General features: G+C 37.1%; 2 protein-coding genes across 4 annotated transcripts; one reads left to right on the top strand and one right to left on the bottom strand.

Moving 5' to 3' along the window:
* Positions 1-1,893: 1,893 nt before the first annotated feature.
* Positions 1,894-7,246, bottom strand: LOC143604138 (oxysterol-binding protein-related protein 1D-like). The gene is made up of 8 exons (XM_077080712.1): positions 6,761-7,246; positions 4,557-4,910; positions 4,215-4,299; positions 3,480-3,940; positions 3,144-3,299; positions 2,755-3,063; positions 2,309-2,653; positions 1,894-2,228 (listed from the first exon to the last, which is right to left on the bottom strand). Exons 1-8 carry the CDS (start codon positions 7,202-7,204, stop codon positions 2,064-2,066), a joined length of 2,319 nt encoding a protein of 772 aa, XP_076936827.1. The 5' UTR covers positions 7,205-7,246; the 3' UTR covers positions 1,894-2,063.
* Positions 7,247-12,696: 5,450 nt separating this feature from the next.
* LOC143604137 (uncharacterized) lies at positions 12,697-17,953 on the top strand. Of its 3 annotated transcripts, none has more exons than XR_013148227.1 (3): positions 12,697-12,906; positions 14,780-16,755; positions 17,176-17,953. XR_013148227.1 is itself a non-coding variant. In XM_077080711.1 (3 exons), the coding sequence occupies exon 3, from the start codon at positions 14,832-14,834 to the stop codon at positions 16,689-16,691; it is 1,860 nt and encodes a 619-aa protein (XP_076936826.1). In that variant the 5' UTR covers positions 12,697-12,906; positions 12,988-13,029; positions 14,780-14,831; the 3' UTR covers positions 16,692-17,106. The 3 variants fall into 3 exon arrangements, 2 of the variants coding, with proteins under 2 accessions (XP_076936826.1, XP_076936825.1); XM_077080711.1 differs by lacking the exon at positions 17,176-17,953 and adding an exon at positions 12,988-13,029 and having other exon boundaries at positions 14,780-17,106; XM_077080710.1 differs by lacking the exon at positions 17,176-17,953 and having other exon boundaries at positions 12,698-12,906; positions 14,780-17,105.
* The last annotated feature ends 250 nt before the right edge of the window (positions 17,954-18,203 follow it).

Here is an 18,203-nt window from a genome sequence, read left to right as displayed (position 1 = left end):
TTTTAAGTGACTAGATATTTGTTATATATTGTACTGAAAAAAAGTTAAACCCGACACTTAGATATGGAGAACATAAGTGCTACAAACCCAAATTATATAAAACACAAAGACCATAACTAGAGGACATTGATTCCATAAGACCATTCTTGTATCTTAGTGCTTGTAACAAGGGTTGATGGTGGCATGCATACTAAGTTAAGTGGTGAACCATTTGTGTCTCAAGGTGTACCTCGGTAACAACGTTTTTGACGTACGTGTGGGTGCTTCGGTAGTGCCAAAAGGCTTTTGTTTCATGGGCTGGTTGGAATCTATGTTCATGTTTCCTAGCAAATTCAAGATTAGACCAACACTACATTCAAAAATGGTCTTCATTTGTTTATTAGACACCATTGTACTTGAGCTTCAATTAGTCTAGATATTGGTGTTCCGAAGACACGAAATCATGTTTATTTTAAAAAATAAACTATAGTGGTATAGGTTTGTTTATTATAATAAACAAGATGTCACAAAATAGTGTTTTGACTCTTACCTACATCCCATTTAAGATATATCTCTTTTCACATCATCATAACACAAATCTAGACTATATTTAGGAATAATGATGCATCGTACGAATAGTAAACAAATGTTAATCACGTTGATTCTTTGAATACCCGTGATGATCCTTCCCCAAACTCCCAAATTCGACCCCAAAAGGCAGAAATTTGAAAAGCCAAAGTGTTTTTATTTAAATCTGATCAATGATCGGTCACAAGTAACTTAACACATTAATAAAGCGCCCAAAATGGGCTTGGGCCAACAAAAACAACCACAGGCCCAACAATAGCCCAAAAGAAAACCAAAAAACTAAACAAAAAACATAAAAGTTGCCCAAAAGTGTATCTAGAAGGCTTATTTCGGAAAATAAACGGGATAACTGTAGGTTCCCAGCCGGATCTACACAGGAGTATCTCGTAACACGAGGGTGCGGAATTCCCAAGTAATACGATACGAGTGTAAGACAAGTACTACGATGAATCGATAGATAAACACACGGAATAGTATGATAAAAGTGATATAATACCAAAGCCAACACGTGATGCTAAAGATCACAATCCAACTCGTTCAAAAACAAGAAAACCCCCTTTTTTCTAAAAGCCGAAGTGGAGGTTTAAATAGATCTCGACAACTTCACCTAACATACTAGGCGAAGTTGTCATAACTTCGCTTACCCTCCAAGTTCGCCTAACACTAGTGAACATACAATAAACAATATTCAAAATACTACAAATAAACTAAACGATTACAGACACAGACAAAACACAAGATACTGAATTACTGACATTATGCACCAACAATAACCCGCCTACGGCATGTTACCACAACATGGACCATGTTCCAACAGTCGTTTTAACTGGTAGCACGATTGAAACAGAAGCCCGTAGCTCAAGTTATGCCTATTTTCGTGCAACATCTCTGGAAGCGCGATCTTGGGTCTCTAGAAACATCATGACTCGATCTTCTACACTTTGACCCACACAAAAGAATAGGGAAAAAAAGGTTAACATTAACTCAATCTATACAAGAAAGGTCTATCGATCAAGAACAATATAGCATACCAAACATGGTGAGAAGAGCATGCGTATGCAAACTGTACATTGTAATCTCATCTATCTTTCAAACCAAGCTTATACATTTAAAAAACTTAAAAACTATAAAAACCGCATATTGCATGATGAATAAAGAGTTAGAAAGATAGTGAGATAAGCCTAATGTGTTTATCATAGTTCTCTATTTAAAATTGGTTATGTACTGTAATAAATTTGTATATCATAACTTATTCAAGGTGGCATATTAAAGCCTTGAATATGCAAGACAAGTAAACTGCATAAGCATGAAAAACAATGTGTTGGTAGGTACAAAACATAAGCATGACAATAACTTAAGACTTAAGAGCATGTGTTCATTGATCATGCAACCGATGGGTAATTAAAATCATCGATAATAACAAATGCGCCTTGAACATAATGTTTGCACGATTACCTTTTATTTATGTTACAACATTTTCAATGCCTAAAACATCATCACTCTTCCTTTTCTTCTTCCACATTCTGCCCAAATATATCAGGAACTCCCTTCCAGTCTTTCTTTTCTCTCGTTTCCCAATAGCCACCCGTGTATCGGAAACAACCATCTTCGTCTTTTCTAAACCACCTCGGTTGCCATCCTCTTTCTTGCAGTTTTCTCGCCTGTTCACATAAACAAGATAACCAGATAATAAGAATAAAAACGTACATGTAGCGTACTTTAGGTATTTCTAAAAGCATACCTGTCTCTGTAACTGTTCAAGTCTTAGTTTCTCTTTATTTGCCAGCTCATATTCACCGTTTTCCAAGTGGCGTTGGTCTGGTCTAAGCCTAGAGTCAGTTGGTGGCAGTTTATCCCTTAGACCGGGCGTAATTTCATTCAAAGATATCGCAAATGGTGTGAGATTGTATCTTGTTTTGGTAGCAGACTTATCTCTTTCCCATAGTAACACGGCTTCTGTCATCGGATCATACCCTTTCGGTTTTGTCGTCGGGTCTCCTAATACATAGTACATGGCTTCGTCCCATTTCCCTATTAACATTGCTACCTTTTCTCCTGTTCTGTTGTTGTGCACAAACCCGTGTACCTGTATTATTTATATCCGCAGATTTTGTTTATTCGGGTTAAGATTTACAAGAAAAGATTTTGTTTAATAAACCCCAATTTCTTTATAAAATTATTTGTTACCTGATGTGGATTTCTGTCAATAATTGACTGCTCTTGGAACTTGAGCTTGCAGGAGTACCGACCACTACCCTTAATCCGCATGGTACCATAGTGATCACAATAAATTTTACCAAGAATAATATTGTATATAGAGGTGGTGACTTTGCTCCATTGAAATGTTTCACCATCTTCAAATTGCAGTGTAAGGACACCCACAGGATCGAGCTGAATAGAACGTCCCCAGAATTTTCCCTTTAGATTGGAATCTGCCCAAAATTTCCAGCCTCTGCCCTCACAGTGACACCCAACAATCATCGGATGGTGACTCACCTATAAAAATGCAAAAATCATATCATGATGAAAGAAGTAAATGGCAAACCTTATATTGCGTTTTAAATCAAATAATTTACCTTTTCAGAAAAGAAACGTAGGCCCTTATCTGGATAATCTGCTTCATAGGTTTCCCCAAGAAGAGGATTAAAAGGTTTGCATTGTCGACCTTCGGTTGATGCATAACCAGAAACAGCAAAAGCTGCAATGCTTAATATTCTCATCAAATCATTCCCCTGCATAGAAAATCAAACTTCAAAAGACCAAATATAAAACATGTTTTATAGCAAGTACGGATGTCAGGATGCTTATTAGCTAAACATTTATAAGAATATTGTATTATAAGAATATTGTAAAGTATCATGGAGTGCATTAATGTTACAAAACCATATATAAGCATAAGTTAAGTACCTGACCTGCTTTCCCCATTCCAATGCTCGATCAACCAAACAAGAATACTCCAAATCCTCAAAGCATTTTTGTAATGAAGAAAGCGGTTCGTTAAAATAAACGGGGAGACAAACACCAGATAAATCCTTTCCAATGTTATCTTTGATTATGGACCATAAACCAACCGGCTTTTCTTTTTCCTTTGGTTCAGGTAAATTGTCCCTTCTTTTAATATGAGGATATTGAACTAAATTAATTTCAGTTCCAACCCGGCCCGATGAGGAAGAATCTTCGCCGTTTGATAAAGAACTTGATCCGTATTCTCTACTTCGATAAGAAGCACATCTTAAAACGTCAGCCGACATGAATTCATTTGTATCGAAAAAGGTTCCGGTCTCTTCATCTGATTCAATGTCCACTCCATACCGGCTTTCATTGTCAGCATCAGAATCTGTTCCACTGCCTTCGGACATGATGGAATAGAAATCTGTTTGCAAAATAAGTGAACAATATTGAAACATATACGCAGTGGCCTTTTTAGTTTCATTCAAGGCAAACTGTATGAAGTAGAAACAAACTTTACACTCATTTCCTGTTTTTAGAGACCAGCTTTAACTTAGGCAGTAAGCACAAATAGAAACTTGGCTAAACTTTATCACCAATTTTAGCAACCATGTAACAATTTTATTACCAATCTTAAACGCATTAAGCTAATAAAACTGTATTAAATATAACCATCTTAAATCTCATAACTAACTTACCACTAAATCTTCTATCTTGCCCACAAGAAGAATCCCTCTCTTTTGTCTCATCAACTACAGTTGTTTCTAGTTCAACTTTCTCGGTCTGCAAATCAAAAGTGTAAACCAATCAATCCAAGATTTTGAAGTAAATCTTCATGAAGCAAAATGTGATCTAAAATAAGTGAAACGCTTTGTGATATCTAGGTATTGGTTAGGTGATGGAATTGAATGATCAATTGCATACATAAATTATCCTTTTACATATACACACATATAGCTAAAACATGACTGACCTCCACATACATTATCACTTAAAAAAGTTTATACCAAAATAAGATATCAAAGCCTCATATGTAGTACCTCCAACTGTCTTAATGTGTCCAGAAGAACTATATGTTTAAGCTGTAGAGCCTTCATTTGGTTTTGCAGGGTGGTGAGTTCACTCAACATAATCGATTCACAGTCTTTTATTATTTCCTCTGTTATTCCTTCTTGTGACAAACGTGAACGTAATTTCTCGGTTGAAATAACCATTTCTTCTGAAGGAGCAAGATCCCCTACGGATAATCTAGGAAATTTATCTTTAGCAGCTAGAAGAGACTCAATCCATGCAGCTCTGTCTTCTCTAGATATGCACCTTAGATGAAGAGTTTTTGTCCCAGAAAATATAGATAATCTTTTGTCATCAGATTTGCTTGCTCTAACAGATGACACCTGTAGATCATATGTTTTTAGCATCCAGAATAAAATTAGAAAACAGAAACAAATTGGAAACCACCTTAAAGTTTATTCCAATTTTAGCAATCAATATTATGCGTTATTACAGATTCTAGAGACTAGTTACCAAGTCAGCATGTAGCAGGTCCTTACTGTGAAACTGCCAATGTCAAGTCTTATATATCAATTTAGTGTATATTTACAAGCCATGTCGCATCTAATTCTACATTTAACCATTATTGCTATATATAGATTCCTTTAAAAAAGTATCATTTTCCTAAACTTGTAAATTATGCTACCATGTAGTTTACACTTTACACATAAGTATTGTTTTCATATGTGGTATCTTGATGTGACAGTCTGTGTAACAACCAACTCACATCAGCAGTTTATAAGCAAATCAGTCAAAATGAATCTGACTGCTAAACTTGGTAATAAAATGTAAGTTGGCTTCTATTTTAGTGGCTTTGTGCACAATTTCATATTGATTGCTAAAATCAGAAAAAGAAAATAAAACTGCAGAGTTTGTTTTTGTTCCTTGCGGTTACCAGTTAGCCTTTATGATAATGTTGATGTCCATACAAAGATACATACAACCAAAATATGATTCCATAGCTAATTCCTAAACATGCATTCAGAAATTGGGGATACCAAAAGCAGATTGAGTGGAGAAGGATATATTAGATTGTTTTATTGATTTTCTACCAGTACTCATATAAGATAAAGCTAATCATATTCATCTTCCATCCTCATATTTTCTATAATGTAGGTTAAATAATACTAAAATTCAACTTCCAACTATTGCAACCAAATGACCAAATAAGTGTCATTAGATTGGGTTAACAAGTAGAAGTTGACGCATTTAAGAAAATCATATAACAATTTAAGTCTATTGATTGTGCCCAAAGTACACAACTTTTGTTTCACAGTTAAGTGCCAACACGTGATTCAGAGGTAAGAACCCTTCACTAAATGTAGTACCTATTACAGAATCTTTAAGTTTCCCAAAAAGTAAAAACAACAAAAACCATAAAATCACACCTAACCACATGCCCCTGCTGTCTATGTTTTTATGGTAGCAAAGTCCAAAACCACTCAAAAATAGAACCAGGTGAAACCGGATAGCACATCCCGGTTTCCGTGGAACAATAACCGGGACAAAACCAGGTAATGGTATTCCCAGCCAGCCCCGTTTTTTCCCACCCTTTCCCTTGCTCTCCAATCACTCCACTCCGTATGCTCTTACATAATAAAGATTTATAATAAAAAATATGCCAGATAGTTACCACCAGTGTTGTTAAGATCCCGACTAGGCGCCGATTGATCCCCGATTAATCGCTAGTCCCCACCACACCGATTAATTTTGGGCTAATCAGTCAATGGTCAAATCCGACAAAAATCAGGATTAATCAAACTTAGTCGGCTTTTTCCGACAAGCTTATGACCAAAATCGGCGATTTCCGGACAAAATCAGCGGTTCCCTGCGAGATTCCATCCAATTTCTAGCCAAAATGTGTTTGTGTGTATATAAAACTAAAACTCACATATAAAAATGTGAACGTGCATATATAAAAACTGAAAACAATACATTAAAATCCAATCCGATTAATCCTGATTAATCGCTAGTCTCCATCCCACCGCCGACTAGCAATTTTCACAACACCGGTTACCACAAAAAGTTAACCTAACAACTCTAATTGCTTTAAAATGCAAATTCAAACCTGCATTCTCGCTACATTATCAATCAAACACTTTAACTTACTCTTACAGATCTATAAACTATCAAAACACAAAACATACATGATAATACGAATAGTGAATTACTAATCGGTATAATAACAGTATACCTTCAAATGTATCTCCCCATACGGCTTCCACCGTTTCGAACCGAACCGACTGTGACCACCACCACCACTACCAATGCCGCTTTTCCGCATATACCGAACCGACTCGTCTCCAATAACCTTAAAACCTTTCTCCCTACCTGAACCACCAAACCCAATCTTATCCGGTCCATGAGTTTTATAATAAGACAACACTCCATCTTCCAATATAAACCACCTAGATCTCCATCCTTTACCATAATTCACCCACTTATACAATATTCCAGCCACCACACCATCCTCCGGTTCGTTAATCACATTGTCCGGTTCAGACGCCGTGAAACTCGTCTCAAACCCTAACCCTAGGTGCAAATCGGATTGAGCCTTTGGATTTACCACGGCGGATGGTGGATAGTCCGTACGGTCGTTGTCTAGTGAGACTGGCGCTATGCAGCATAACGGATTCATGATTTGGTTTGGTTGTGGTTGAAATGAATAGTAATAATAATATTAATATTAATAATAATGTATATGTATATGTATATGTATATATGTATAGATTCATTTCATATTTTCATTATTAATTAATGAATGTGTACTGATGGAGCTAGTGTTAATGGAGTGTGCTTGTCAGATCAGAAGAGGCGTAGGTTAAGCGAGAGGCGCATTCAAGTGTAGGTCCGAGTAAATGCATGGTGTGTAGTGTAGTTGAGGTGTAATCATTGTGTATTCAGCTAATCTACGCATTGGTGTACCTCTTTCTCTGTACATTGGATGCTTTAAGCAAAGGACATGGTTTAAATGCTTTTGTAAAATATCTCTTGTCATTGTGTGTTGTTTTTGTAAAATATCTCTGGTTTAGCGGTAGTTTGATTGTTTTTACTGGTTGAGGTTGTTGGTTCAAATATTGGTAAGAGACGGTTTTTACTCAGTTGTTTGGGCTTTTGTCTTTGAGGGAGTTTCGAGTTTGACCTGGTTGTTTTTTCTAGTAGATGTCGTTGGTTTAAATCTAAGTGCATACATCAAGAGACGGTTTTATGGTTTTATCTAGTTGTTTGGGCTTTCGCCTTTGTGGAGGTTTCAAGATTGACCAGAAGCATCAAATAACCGGAGACAATGAAATATCGAGAGACGGTTTTACGGTTTTACCTAGTTGTTTGGGCTTTCGCCTTTGAGGAGGTTTCGAGATTGGCCAGAAGCATCAAATAACCGGGACAATGAATTTTCGTTACAGAGACTCATGAAAAGAAAAGAAAAAGAAAATGTTGTTAAAAATGATTGTGTATTCAACTTATATACGCATTTGTGTACTATCTATATACATAGGATGCTTTAAGCAAGTACATGATTTAAATGCTTTTGTAAAATATCTTTGGTTATGTGTTGCTTTTGGGCTGCGGGTTTTCTGATTTGGTGACTGTCCGGTTGTTTCTTTTAGTAGACGTTGTTGGTTCAAATCTTGGAGCTTACGTCGAGAGACGATTGTACCCAGTTGTTTGGGCTACCGCCAGTGCCGACTTTGAATGAGGGCTGGGTGGTCGACGGCTACCAGCTCAATCGCCCGCCCCGATTTTTTAAAAAAATATATATATATTATTTTATGCAATGTTTAAACCTAATTACTCAACTCATTTAAGGTTATTTTTATAAAGAAAAAAAAATTGCACAAACCCATATAAACATTTAATTGTTTAAACCCAACAAAAACTTATTTAATGCCCAAAATTTTGTAGTTCATCTTCGGCCATGGATTCCGCCTTTGAGGGGGTTTCGAGTTTTACATGAAGCAACAAATAACTAGGGAAAATGGAATTTCTTCATAGACAGACTTGTAAAAAGAAAGGAAAGCGTTGTTAATTTTGTTTTTATGAGTGACGTGGAGTCTATGGTAAGGAGAAAGGTAGTAGGAAATTCAAGACCATGACTAATGAAGAAAAATGTGTTGAACAAAAAGAAAGTTGATTATTTGTTCAATCGTGTTTGGGAGTCAATGAAATAAATATAATTTATTTATTTTTTAATAGATTCTCATTAATGGAGTTTACTTAAACTAATGTGAAGGAATTTTTATAGGAGTGTTTGATGATTGCCAAAAGGCCTATTCGAAATGATGAATCCACATCATTGACTAGCAGAAGTTGGTCCATGTTTAAACATAAATCAGTCTAGTTTAAATGTGACCATCCCACAAGATTAATAGGTGACGATGATGAAGAAAGAGAGTTAAGACAATGAAACTAGAAATGTATATTGCTCAACAATGGTATGGAAGAAGGAAAACATCCGATTAGTGAGCGACAAAGTGAAAAGGAACCACAAGTTGATATCAAACCTTTTTTTTTGGAAAGGCGGTATTTTATATAAATAAATAAAAACAGTCCTAGCAAGTAGCTAGAACAAAAAAACATAAAACATTACAAATACAATAGAGGGTTCTTAAGCCACTCGATCCTTGAAATATTACATTTACGATTTCTGCTACTATACCATAAGAACGAGAAATTTAAAATTTCATCAAATATCGTTTCTTTGTTATGCCGATTCTTCTCAAATACCAGTCATTTCTGAATCTCCAAATAATCCACCAAGTGACAAATATAATCATCCCGATCATATCTTTCTTATGAGTTGGACTCTTAAAGTGTCCCACCAAGACATCAGCTCAATCGGAGCCAAAGAGGAAGACAACGGTAGGCCAAGCCAAGAAGCAACAAGACCCCAAATCCGATTAGCCACCGAGCACATACCGAAAAACATGGTCAATAGACTCCTCATGATCATTACAGATAGGACATAAAGAACTCGGAATGTCTATACCCTTACTCACCAGATTGACTCTCATAGGAAGTCTCTTAAGTAACACCCCTCCAAGCACAAATATTAACTTTTCTAGGAAGAAATTTGAACCATATTGTCTTTCGAGCCCACGAAGGAAGAATAAAGTCATCAATAACCTTCCTTACACCCTTAACCGTGAAGTCTGTCATATCCCCAAAACTCCAAATCCATCTATCTTGAGAATCCGTTAAACTTACATGTCCTAACTCCACCATCAAATTATCAAATTGTTCATTTTCTCCCCCCCCCCCCCCCCTTTAATCTCTCTTCTCCAATTCCAAGAACCATCGTCTGCCCTTTGATTAACAAAACATTGCTTGTCCATTTCCAACGCATAAAGGCAAGGATATCTGACCGCCAACGTACTACTTGTCCCCCAACAGTCTAACCAAAATCTAGTTTCTTGACCATTTCCTATCTTTTTTTGAACAGCCAAAAGAGGAATTACTTCTAAAATCGTGTAGTTTATTAAATGAGTTACACATAGACGACCACACACCCGACCCTAACCCACTATTTTCACGATAGTTAGGATTCATTTCAACTCCATATATGGCTTTGATCAACTTAACCCACACACAATTGCTATCTGAAACAAACCTCCAACGCCACTTTTGTAAAAGAGCCTTGTTAAATGCCTCCAAAGAACCAATCTCGATACCTCCTTTCTCTTTAGAGGCCAACACTTGTTTCCAAGACACCCAATGAATTTTTCTTTCGTCATTTTTAAAACCCCAAAAGAACCGAGACCGAATTCTTTCCAAAACCTTCAAAACACTTGGAGGCACAACGAATAGGGAAAAGAAATAAATTCCCAAGGCTCCAAGGCCCGAAGTGTTTAAAAAAGCTCTAGCTCCAATAGATAATAAATTCGACTTCCAAACTGAAAGACGAGTTTTAAATTTATCTATGATAACCTTCCAATCTTCAACCCTTTTCATACTCGAACCAACCGGTAAACCCAAATAGGTGAAGGGAATTTTAGCCGGAAGACAACCTGTCGAAGAAGCACATAAAACCACCTCCTCATATGGGACCCCCACTCCATATAAATTAGATTTGAATAAATTTAACTTTAAACCTGAAGTCAAATAAAAACAATTCAAGATCTGAACAATACCATTTATATTTGCCTCCGACCATTCCCCCAAACATATAGCGTCGTCAGCATAAAATAGATGAGATATCCGCCCTCCATAGTTGATATCAAACCTAATAAAAAATCAAACAAAATTTGCATATTTGATGTTTTTAATGAATAAGATGTGTGGTGATACAACATAGATGTGGTGTGGTGGCCATGGATTCCATAATTTGAAGAATTGTAACTAGACGCAGGAAACCAGCACGCAAATTTGAAAACAAAAACCAAATATCAATTTCAGTGATAGAACTGGCTTCATCGACATCAAGGTCTTTTAAAAGGTACAAATAAGGGTTGGGGGTGGGGGGTGGAGAGTCAGTGGCTATATGAGAAGTTAAGAAAATGAAGGCTTTTACTGTGTTAAATAAACTTTTTGCACGTTCGAGTTTGATAATGTAACTTGCATTGCTCAATGTGTAACTTCACTATTAGTCCATTACACATACGTACTATATCTCAGTCAATGATTACTTTGTAGGCATAGCACATGTAATACTTCCATCACAAAGTCACAAAGTAACTTTTTCTAAGTCATCGAAAGTTGAAATTATTACAAGTATGTGATTACGATTGTTCGTCTTCAAATAACTCAACAACTAAGCATATGGACAAATCCATAACATTAAGTTGTTACATAGGAGTCTAATGTTTAATAGTTTTCACGCGAAAGAGTTTTATACAAATACTGCTAATTAAACCTACACCTCAACTAAGATTATGGATTGTTGAATTTGCGTTATCACAATGGCCGGAATGAAGAAATTAGGTGTGGAGAACCATGAGGGATGGGTCAAAGTTAGAAGAGACTTGTCACTAAATTAACCGGTCACAAATAACATCTCATTATACTTAATGGTTAGTTATAAAAAAAGTATACTAATGGCCAAAGGCATATAAACATATGTTTTATTACGAATAATATGGAAATTTTCATATCCAAAAAAACGTTTATTGGTTAATTTCGTATTAATGTGTTGTAAAATTTGCCCTCTTCTTTCTTTACACATGAATACCACTTAACCCCGAATGGTTAGAAGTTCAATATTTAATTGTTTGTAATCTTACTAGAAAAGAACCTAGCACTTTTGTTAGAAAGTTATTCAAATATTGACGGAATGTTAGACACGGTTCATTAATTACCCTTACCACGATACCTTGTGTGTGTTTACAAACAAGCAAGCATATTCATTTAGCTTTTTTGGTGAGAGAATTCAAAACTATCAGTTATTTTTGGGTTAGTAACAAATAAAAAATACGGAGTTTGTCTTGAAAGAATCGACAAGGCTTAAACTTGTAACGGGTTGTGATTTTCAACTTTTGGTCGGTGTAGCTTTTGTTCGAGTCTAACGTCTTGCTTTGCCTCTATATTATTAATGCATTTTGTTATTTTGTTGGTCGTTTTAAAAAATATTTTATTATTATTATTATTATTAATTGGCCATGAAATGAATTAAGAAATTAGTTTAAAACGGGCGGGAATCTCGGCAAAAAAAGAGGCTCCTGTGAATTTCTTCTCGGATCCACGTGAAGGAAGGTCTACTCTCCGACCAGCGGACATTCTTGTGTTTGGATGGGGGGGGGGACATGCTTGTGTGGACCTTACTGGGGTGTCCCCTTACTGGGGTGTCCCCTCTTGTTGCTAGGCATGCCGTGCTAAAGGCAGAAGCAGGAAAAATTGCTAAGCATGAGAAGGCGTGTGTGGAGAATCAACACGCCTTCATTCCTTTTGCTTTTGACACATTTGGTTCTCTTGCCCCCGATGCTGTTGCGTTTCTAAAAAGAGTTCAGCGGGTCGTGCACAGTAACTCATGGACGCCGAAGAACGATAACTTTGTTTTCAGTAGGATCGGTTTTGCCATTCAAAAGGGGGATGGCGGCGCAGCTTGTTGCCCGCTTACCTGCCTCTTTATTGTAATTGAAACTATTTTTAATATAATTTAACTCTTTAAAATTAAAAAAAAAAGAGTTAGGTATACAAACGAAATTTCCACATTATTACAATTACAATTAGAATTATTAAACTAAAGCTGTAGAAAAGATAAGATCTCGTGATTTTGCTTCGAAGCTCTACACACACAGATACAGATACAGATACAGATACATACAGATATATACATACAGATGAAGCAGCTTTCAGTTTCTTAACACTCCGTCCGTCCGATCTCCTCATAACACCTGTTGGCCGTTGGTTCGTTTTACATTTATCGTCGTTTTTTAGCTTCGATCTGTTTGCCGTTACTATTAATAGTTAGGTTTTCATGTGATGTAGCTGCTGCTGGTAGTTAATTAGCTGTATGACTGACGAAATTAGGTTAGTTTTGTTAATTATTATTATTATTATTATTATTTAGGTGAATTTATATTTGTGTGTAATTAGGTTAGATGAAATGAAATTGGAGAAATTATGGATTGGATCTGTTTCTTATACCATTGAAGTTTTGTTAGGTTGGTTGACTTTTCATATTTTACTCAATACCAGTACCCTCGTACCGGCACGGGTACTCACTTTTGGTGTTTTAGGTGTCTGTACCATTCGGTTTTTGCTATTTTTAATGGTACTGGTAGTGATGTGAACGAGTTGAGGTTAGGCTTGAGCTCGGCTTGTTTTGACTTACGAGTTGTGAGTTGTTTTTTTCAAGCTCAGGCTCGGCTCGTTTCGAGTTGTGAGTTGTTTTTTCAATGCTAGTACGGTACCCCCTATGGGTAGTATGAGCTTAGGCTTGAGCTCGGCTTGTTTTGACTTACGAGAACTCAAGCTTGGCTTGTTTATTATTTATTAATTAATTTATATATGTTTTATAATAATTTTTATATATTTTGGGGAAAATATTATAAACTTAAAAATGCACATGGATCGCTAAGACTCGGCTTGTTTTGAGCTTTTTATTGATTCGTGGTCGAGTAGTTTGCGAGCAGCTCTACTCGTATGCACCCCTAGGTACCAGTATCTGTACAGTACCCCCTATGGGTGCTTACTTTTCATGTTTTCGCTATCGTAACATTTGGTTTTCGGTTTTTTCAATGGTACCAGTAGTTGTGTAAATGTGCCAAGCGCAAGCACGACTAGGCTTCAGCTCTGCTTGTTTTGACTTACAAGAGTTCGAGCTTGGCTTGTTTATTATTTATTAATTAATTTATATGCGTTTGGTAATTATTTTATTATATTTTAGGAAAAATCTTAGTCTTAAATGCGCCTAAGCTCGGCTCGAGCCCAGCTGTGCAGTGTGAAATTAATACATACAGGTCCAAAAGAGGTAGTAAAAATTAAAAAAATACACAAGGATCGTTAAGACTCGGCTCGTTTCGAGCTTTATATTGATCCGAGCTCTGACTTGTTTGCACCCCTAGGTACCTGTACTGATCGATAACGAACTGGAGAAAACGTAATTAGTGTATGGTTTCACTCGTTTTTGGTATCAGTATTTTAGGGTACATTACTGGCTCGGTGCAGATCTAATCCCTTGGATATGCTAAATTGAATCATTTTCTGATTGGTTCTAATAAAACAAAGTCAACCTTGAGGGAGCTTGATTAGTCAGCAAACCGAAATGAAATAATTTGTTTGGTTCAATGGTGTCAATCAGTTATTATAACCCTTAGGTTGCGAGTTTAAGTTTCTTTACGAATGTCATGCCAATTATACTTTTGCTAATCGTATCGTCAACGAATTAACAAGTAAGTTTCAAAAGTTCCACCTTAATATGCTAAAAAGAATGTATATGATTGTGATAATACAAATTTGTTATTAATAAATCTTTTTGTTAGGATATGCAAGTGAAAATCATGAAGCTTAATATTGAATTTGGCCATCTTAATGTGTGGATTCTAAGCTTTGTAATTAGGTTAGCTAAATTACAGTTTATAGTAAGACTATTATTAGTATAAAAATATTGTTGGTGGAATAGAGGGCATGATTGATATAAGATTTGACGTTATAATATTGTTATAACTTTAGATAAGATATTCAAGTCTTTTTTGGGCTATCATGATTTTGGTATGTGATATATGTTAACCAGGGTATGCTATTAATATTTTTCTTTTTTGTATATTATACAATGCAGGTTAAGGTAAATCATTGTTTGACTCATCAGGGTGTTGACTTGAATTGTCTTGATGGCCGAAGAACATTTGGATTTTGGAGATGAGGAGTTTGGTGGGTCCCAAAAGATGCAGTATCATGGTGATGGAGCAATTCCTGCTCTTGCAGATGATGAAATTGCAGGTGAAGATGATGAATATGATGATCTGTACAACGATGTTAATGTTGGTGAAAATTTTCTTCAAATGCAACGTGCTGAGTTACTACCGCCTGCTAATGCTGGAAATGGAAAATTCCATGATCAAAAACCGAATGTTCCGGAAGCCCGTCTCGAAAGCATACCTGAACCTATGTCACAAGACTTGAACATTAACACAAACACAAACGTACCCAAACCTGTTTATCCAAATGCCGGTTTGAATAAAGAAGGGTTGACTGTTGATCTTTCGCAAAAACGAATTGCTCCTCAAGTGAGTAACGATACGGGTTTTCATGGGCATCAAAACACCCAAATCGAACCCGTTCCTGGCCCAATTGGAAATGAAGCTGGACCTGTGTTGAATACAAATACAGGTCCTGATCCAGTAGGCGTTCCTCAAATGCCAGGTCAGCAGATGGGTGTGAATCAGGTTCGACCGCAAGCAGACAATGGTGCGACCACTCTGTTTGTTGGTGAGCTGCACTGGTGGACAACAGATGCCGAGCTGGAAAACGTTTTATCTCAATATGGAAGAGTCAAAGAAATAAAGTTTTTTGATGAACGGGCTAGTGGAAAGTCAAAGGGATATTGTCAAGTTGACTTTTATGATTCGGTTTCTGCTGCTGCTTGTAAAGATGGGATGAACGGTTATGTTTTCAATGGAAGACCGTGTGTGGTGGCGTTTGCTTCCCCACAGACTATAAGACAAATGGGTGCTTCTTATGCTAACAAAAATCAAGGACAACCAGTTCAGTCTCAGGCGGAACCACCAGGGCGGAGACCAGGGAATGACATAGCGGGCAGAGGTGGTGGAAATAACTTTTCTGGCGGAGATGCAGGGCGGAATTTTGGGCGGGGTAACTGGGGCCGAGGAGGAGGGCAGGGTGGTATGAATCGGGGGAATATGAGAGGTAGAGGGGGTATGGGACCGAAGAATGTGAACACACACGGGTTTGGAAGTGGTCCAGCTGGCGGCGGTTATGGGGGACCTGGGTTTGGTGGGCCGCCTGGTGGGTTCATGCATCCTCAAGGTATGATGGGAGGTGGGTTTGATCCGACGTATATGGGCCGTGGAGCGGGTTATGGTGGTTTTCCAGGAGCGGGCTTTCCCGGTATGATGCCTCAGTTTCCGGGTGTGAATACCATGGGACTTGCTGGTGTGGCGCCGCATGTGAATCCTGCTTTCTTTGGGAGGGGGATGGGTGGCGGTGGTATGGGGATGATGGGTGCTGGTGGGATGGAGGGAACGCAAGCGGGAATGTGGGGTGACACCAGTATGGGTGGGGGGTGGGGTGGAGAAGAACAAGGTCAAGGTCAAAGAACTCGGGAATCAAGTTATGGCGGTGAAGATGGCGGTTCAGAATACGGGTATGGTGGCGGTGAGGCTAGTCATGAGAAAGTAACCGCCAGTAGGTCGAATGCGGTTTCTCGTGAAAAAGAGCGTGAATGGTCTGGAAATTCAGAAAAAAGGCACCGTGAGGAGCGGGACCCGTCAGACCGTGATCGTTACAACAAAGATTACAAATACAAAGAGGAAAAAGACAGTTACCGTGACCACCACCGTCAGAAGGACCGCAGCACTGATTATGATGACGACTGGGACCATGGTGGTCAGTCTTCATCACGTTCCAGGAGCCGGTCTCGAGCTGTGCCAGCAGAAGATGACCACCACCACCACCGGTCACGGTCAAGGGATGCAGATTATGGGAAAAGGAGAAGCATGAGGTCAGATTAACATTAACTGGTGGTCAACTTGTTGATGTGTGTCATTTGCAGAAACCAGCTTCAGAATTGAAAAGGTAAGTTGTACACATTTGGAAGCGAGGCGTAGATTATATGATATAATATAATCCCTACAGACTTCCATGCTTTATTTATCGTCCTCAAACCGTATAATTACATTTGTAGTTTGTGTGAATTTCTTTATTTTGGTTGCTAATAATCCTTCTGCAACCTTCATTAGGCATGTGACCTTGAGAACTCAAAACTGTTTTTTCTATAATTATTCTTGTTATAGCCGAGTTAGATGTAGATAATAGTTTTTATAGCTTAGTATAAATATGGCTATGATACCGTATTAATGTAGATTTTTAAATGACTTTATGGCATTGTAGATATTAAATTGCATGATGTGGTGATCATGAGCATGATAAAATATATATATATATATATATATATATATATATATAATTATAATATTTAACATCTGGTGTATTCAGGGAACAGTTATGACTTGGGCGAAGCAGACTTGATTCATTGGTTTCTTTGGATTCTATGAAATTGGCTTAAGTTATATTTTGCATCAACTGACTGCTGGTCCACACCAAAATTATAAGTTTTTATTTTTCATGTATATCATGCTGTCACTTGGTATTTGTTTCGTTGTATCGAGTATCTGTTTATGTTTGTTTAGAATTGAGTAATCGGGTATGCAGCCCATTCTTCAGTTGTAATTGCCGATGTAATGTATGCAGCGTTTAGAATATGTAAGCTCCAAATGGGGATGTAATTGTAGATCATGTTATTTTTTAGGCCGAGGGTTGCGTCCTGTATTTTTTAAAGCGGCGGCAATCCAGACAGTTTTCTGCATGCTTGTATGCTGTAGGTTTCTAGTTGTACATTTGTACATTGTAACATGATGTTTTTTTTTGTACATTGTATAACATGTCATAGTTATATTACAGCTAGGAAGACATGTTCCGTAATCTGTACTAATCTTTTTGTAAATTCCACTGCTTTTGGGATTTGATTTTCCCGGTATGTATCCTATTTCTTTTATGTTTTCACACGAGTAATCTCGTATTAGAACACTTGCTTCACCCTCGTGTGTTTTATTGCCTGTTTTTTCCCTGATCGGGATATAGTAATTGTGTGTTTAGAACATGTCGCTACCTGTTTGTTAGGTCTAGCAATCGACATGATTATGTGCTTGATGCGTCTTCCTTGTGTGGTTGTAATCATCCAAATTGGTTTTGATCTAAGCTGTTTGCGGAAGAAAAATTGCGCATTTACTTATTATAGAATAACTTGGGGTTTTTGCATCATATTATAAACAAGTAGAACAAAACAAAGATGATATCATGAAAAGGACGCATATATGCAAACATACTTTGTATTTTGTTTTTCTATTTCTTGTCATGTTAGTTGATGTGGTCTTATGCTTTTCTTGATTGATACATTATAAGATGATAGCGTTACTCTTCATTCATATATGCATTTGAGATGCAGTGAATAAGTATCGTAAATA

The sequence above is a fragment of the Bidens hawaiensis genome, unplaced genomic scaffold, assembly GCF_021521415.1.
Source record: "Bidens hawaiensis isolate Kalapana, Puna unplaced genomic scaffold, B.hawaiensis_p1.1 tig00064017_1, whole genome shotgun sequence".
NCBI classification, from domain to species: domain Eukaryota; kingdom Viridiplantae; phylum Streptophyta; class Magnoliopsida; order Asterales; family Asteraceae; genus Bidens; species Bidens hawaiensis.
The sequence above is the reverse complement of the archived record's forward strand: the minus strand, read 5'-3'. Positions and strand labels throughout refer to the sequence as shown.

What these genes read in the sequence shown, in the direction of transcription:
- LOC143604137 (XM_077080711.1), top strand. Translation starts at nt 14,832, where the DNA reads ATGGCCGAAGAACATTTGGATTTTGGAGATGAGGAGTTTGGTGGGTCC.
- LOC143604138 (XM_077080712.1), bottom strand. Translation starts at nt 7,204, where the DNA reads ATGAATCCGTTATGCTGCATAGCGCCAGTCTCACTAGACAACGACCGT. An exon ending in ACACATTAAGACAGTTGGAG is followed by an intron (nt 4,300 to 4,556) that starts GTACTACATATG and finishes TTTGATTTGCAG; the next exon opens with ACCGAGAAAGTTGAACTAGA. An exon ending in CATTGGAATGGGGAAAGCAG is followed by an intron (nt 3,300 to 3,479) that starts GTCAGGTACTTA and finishes TTTTCTATGCAG; the next exon opens with GGGAATGATTTGATGAGAAT.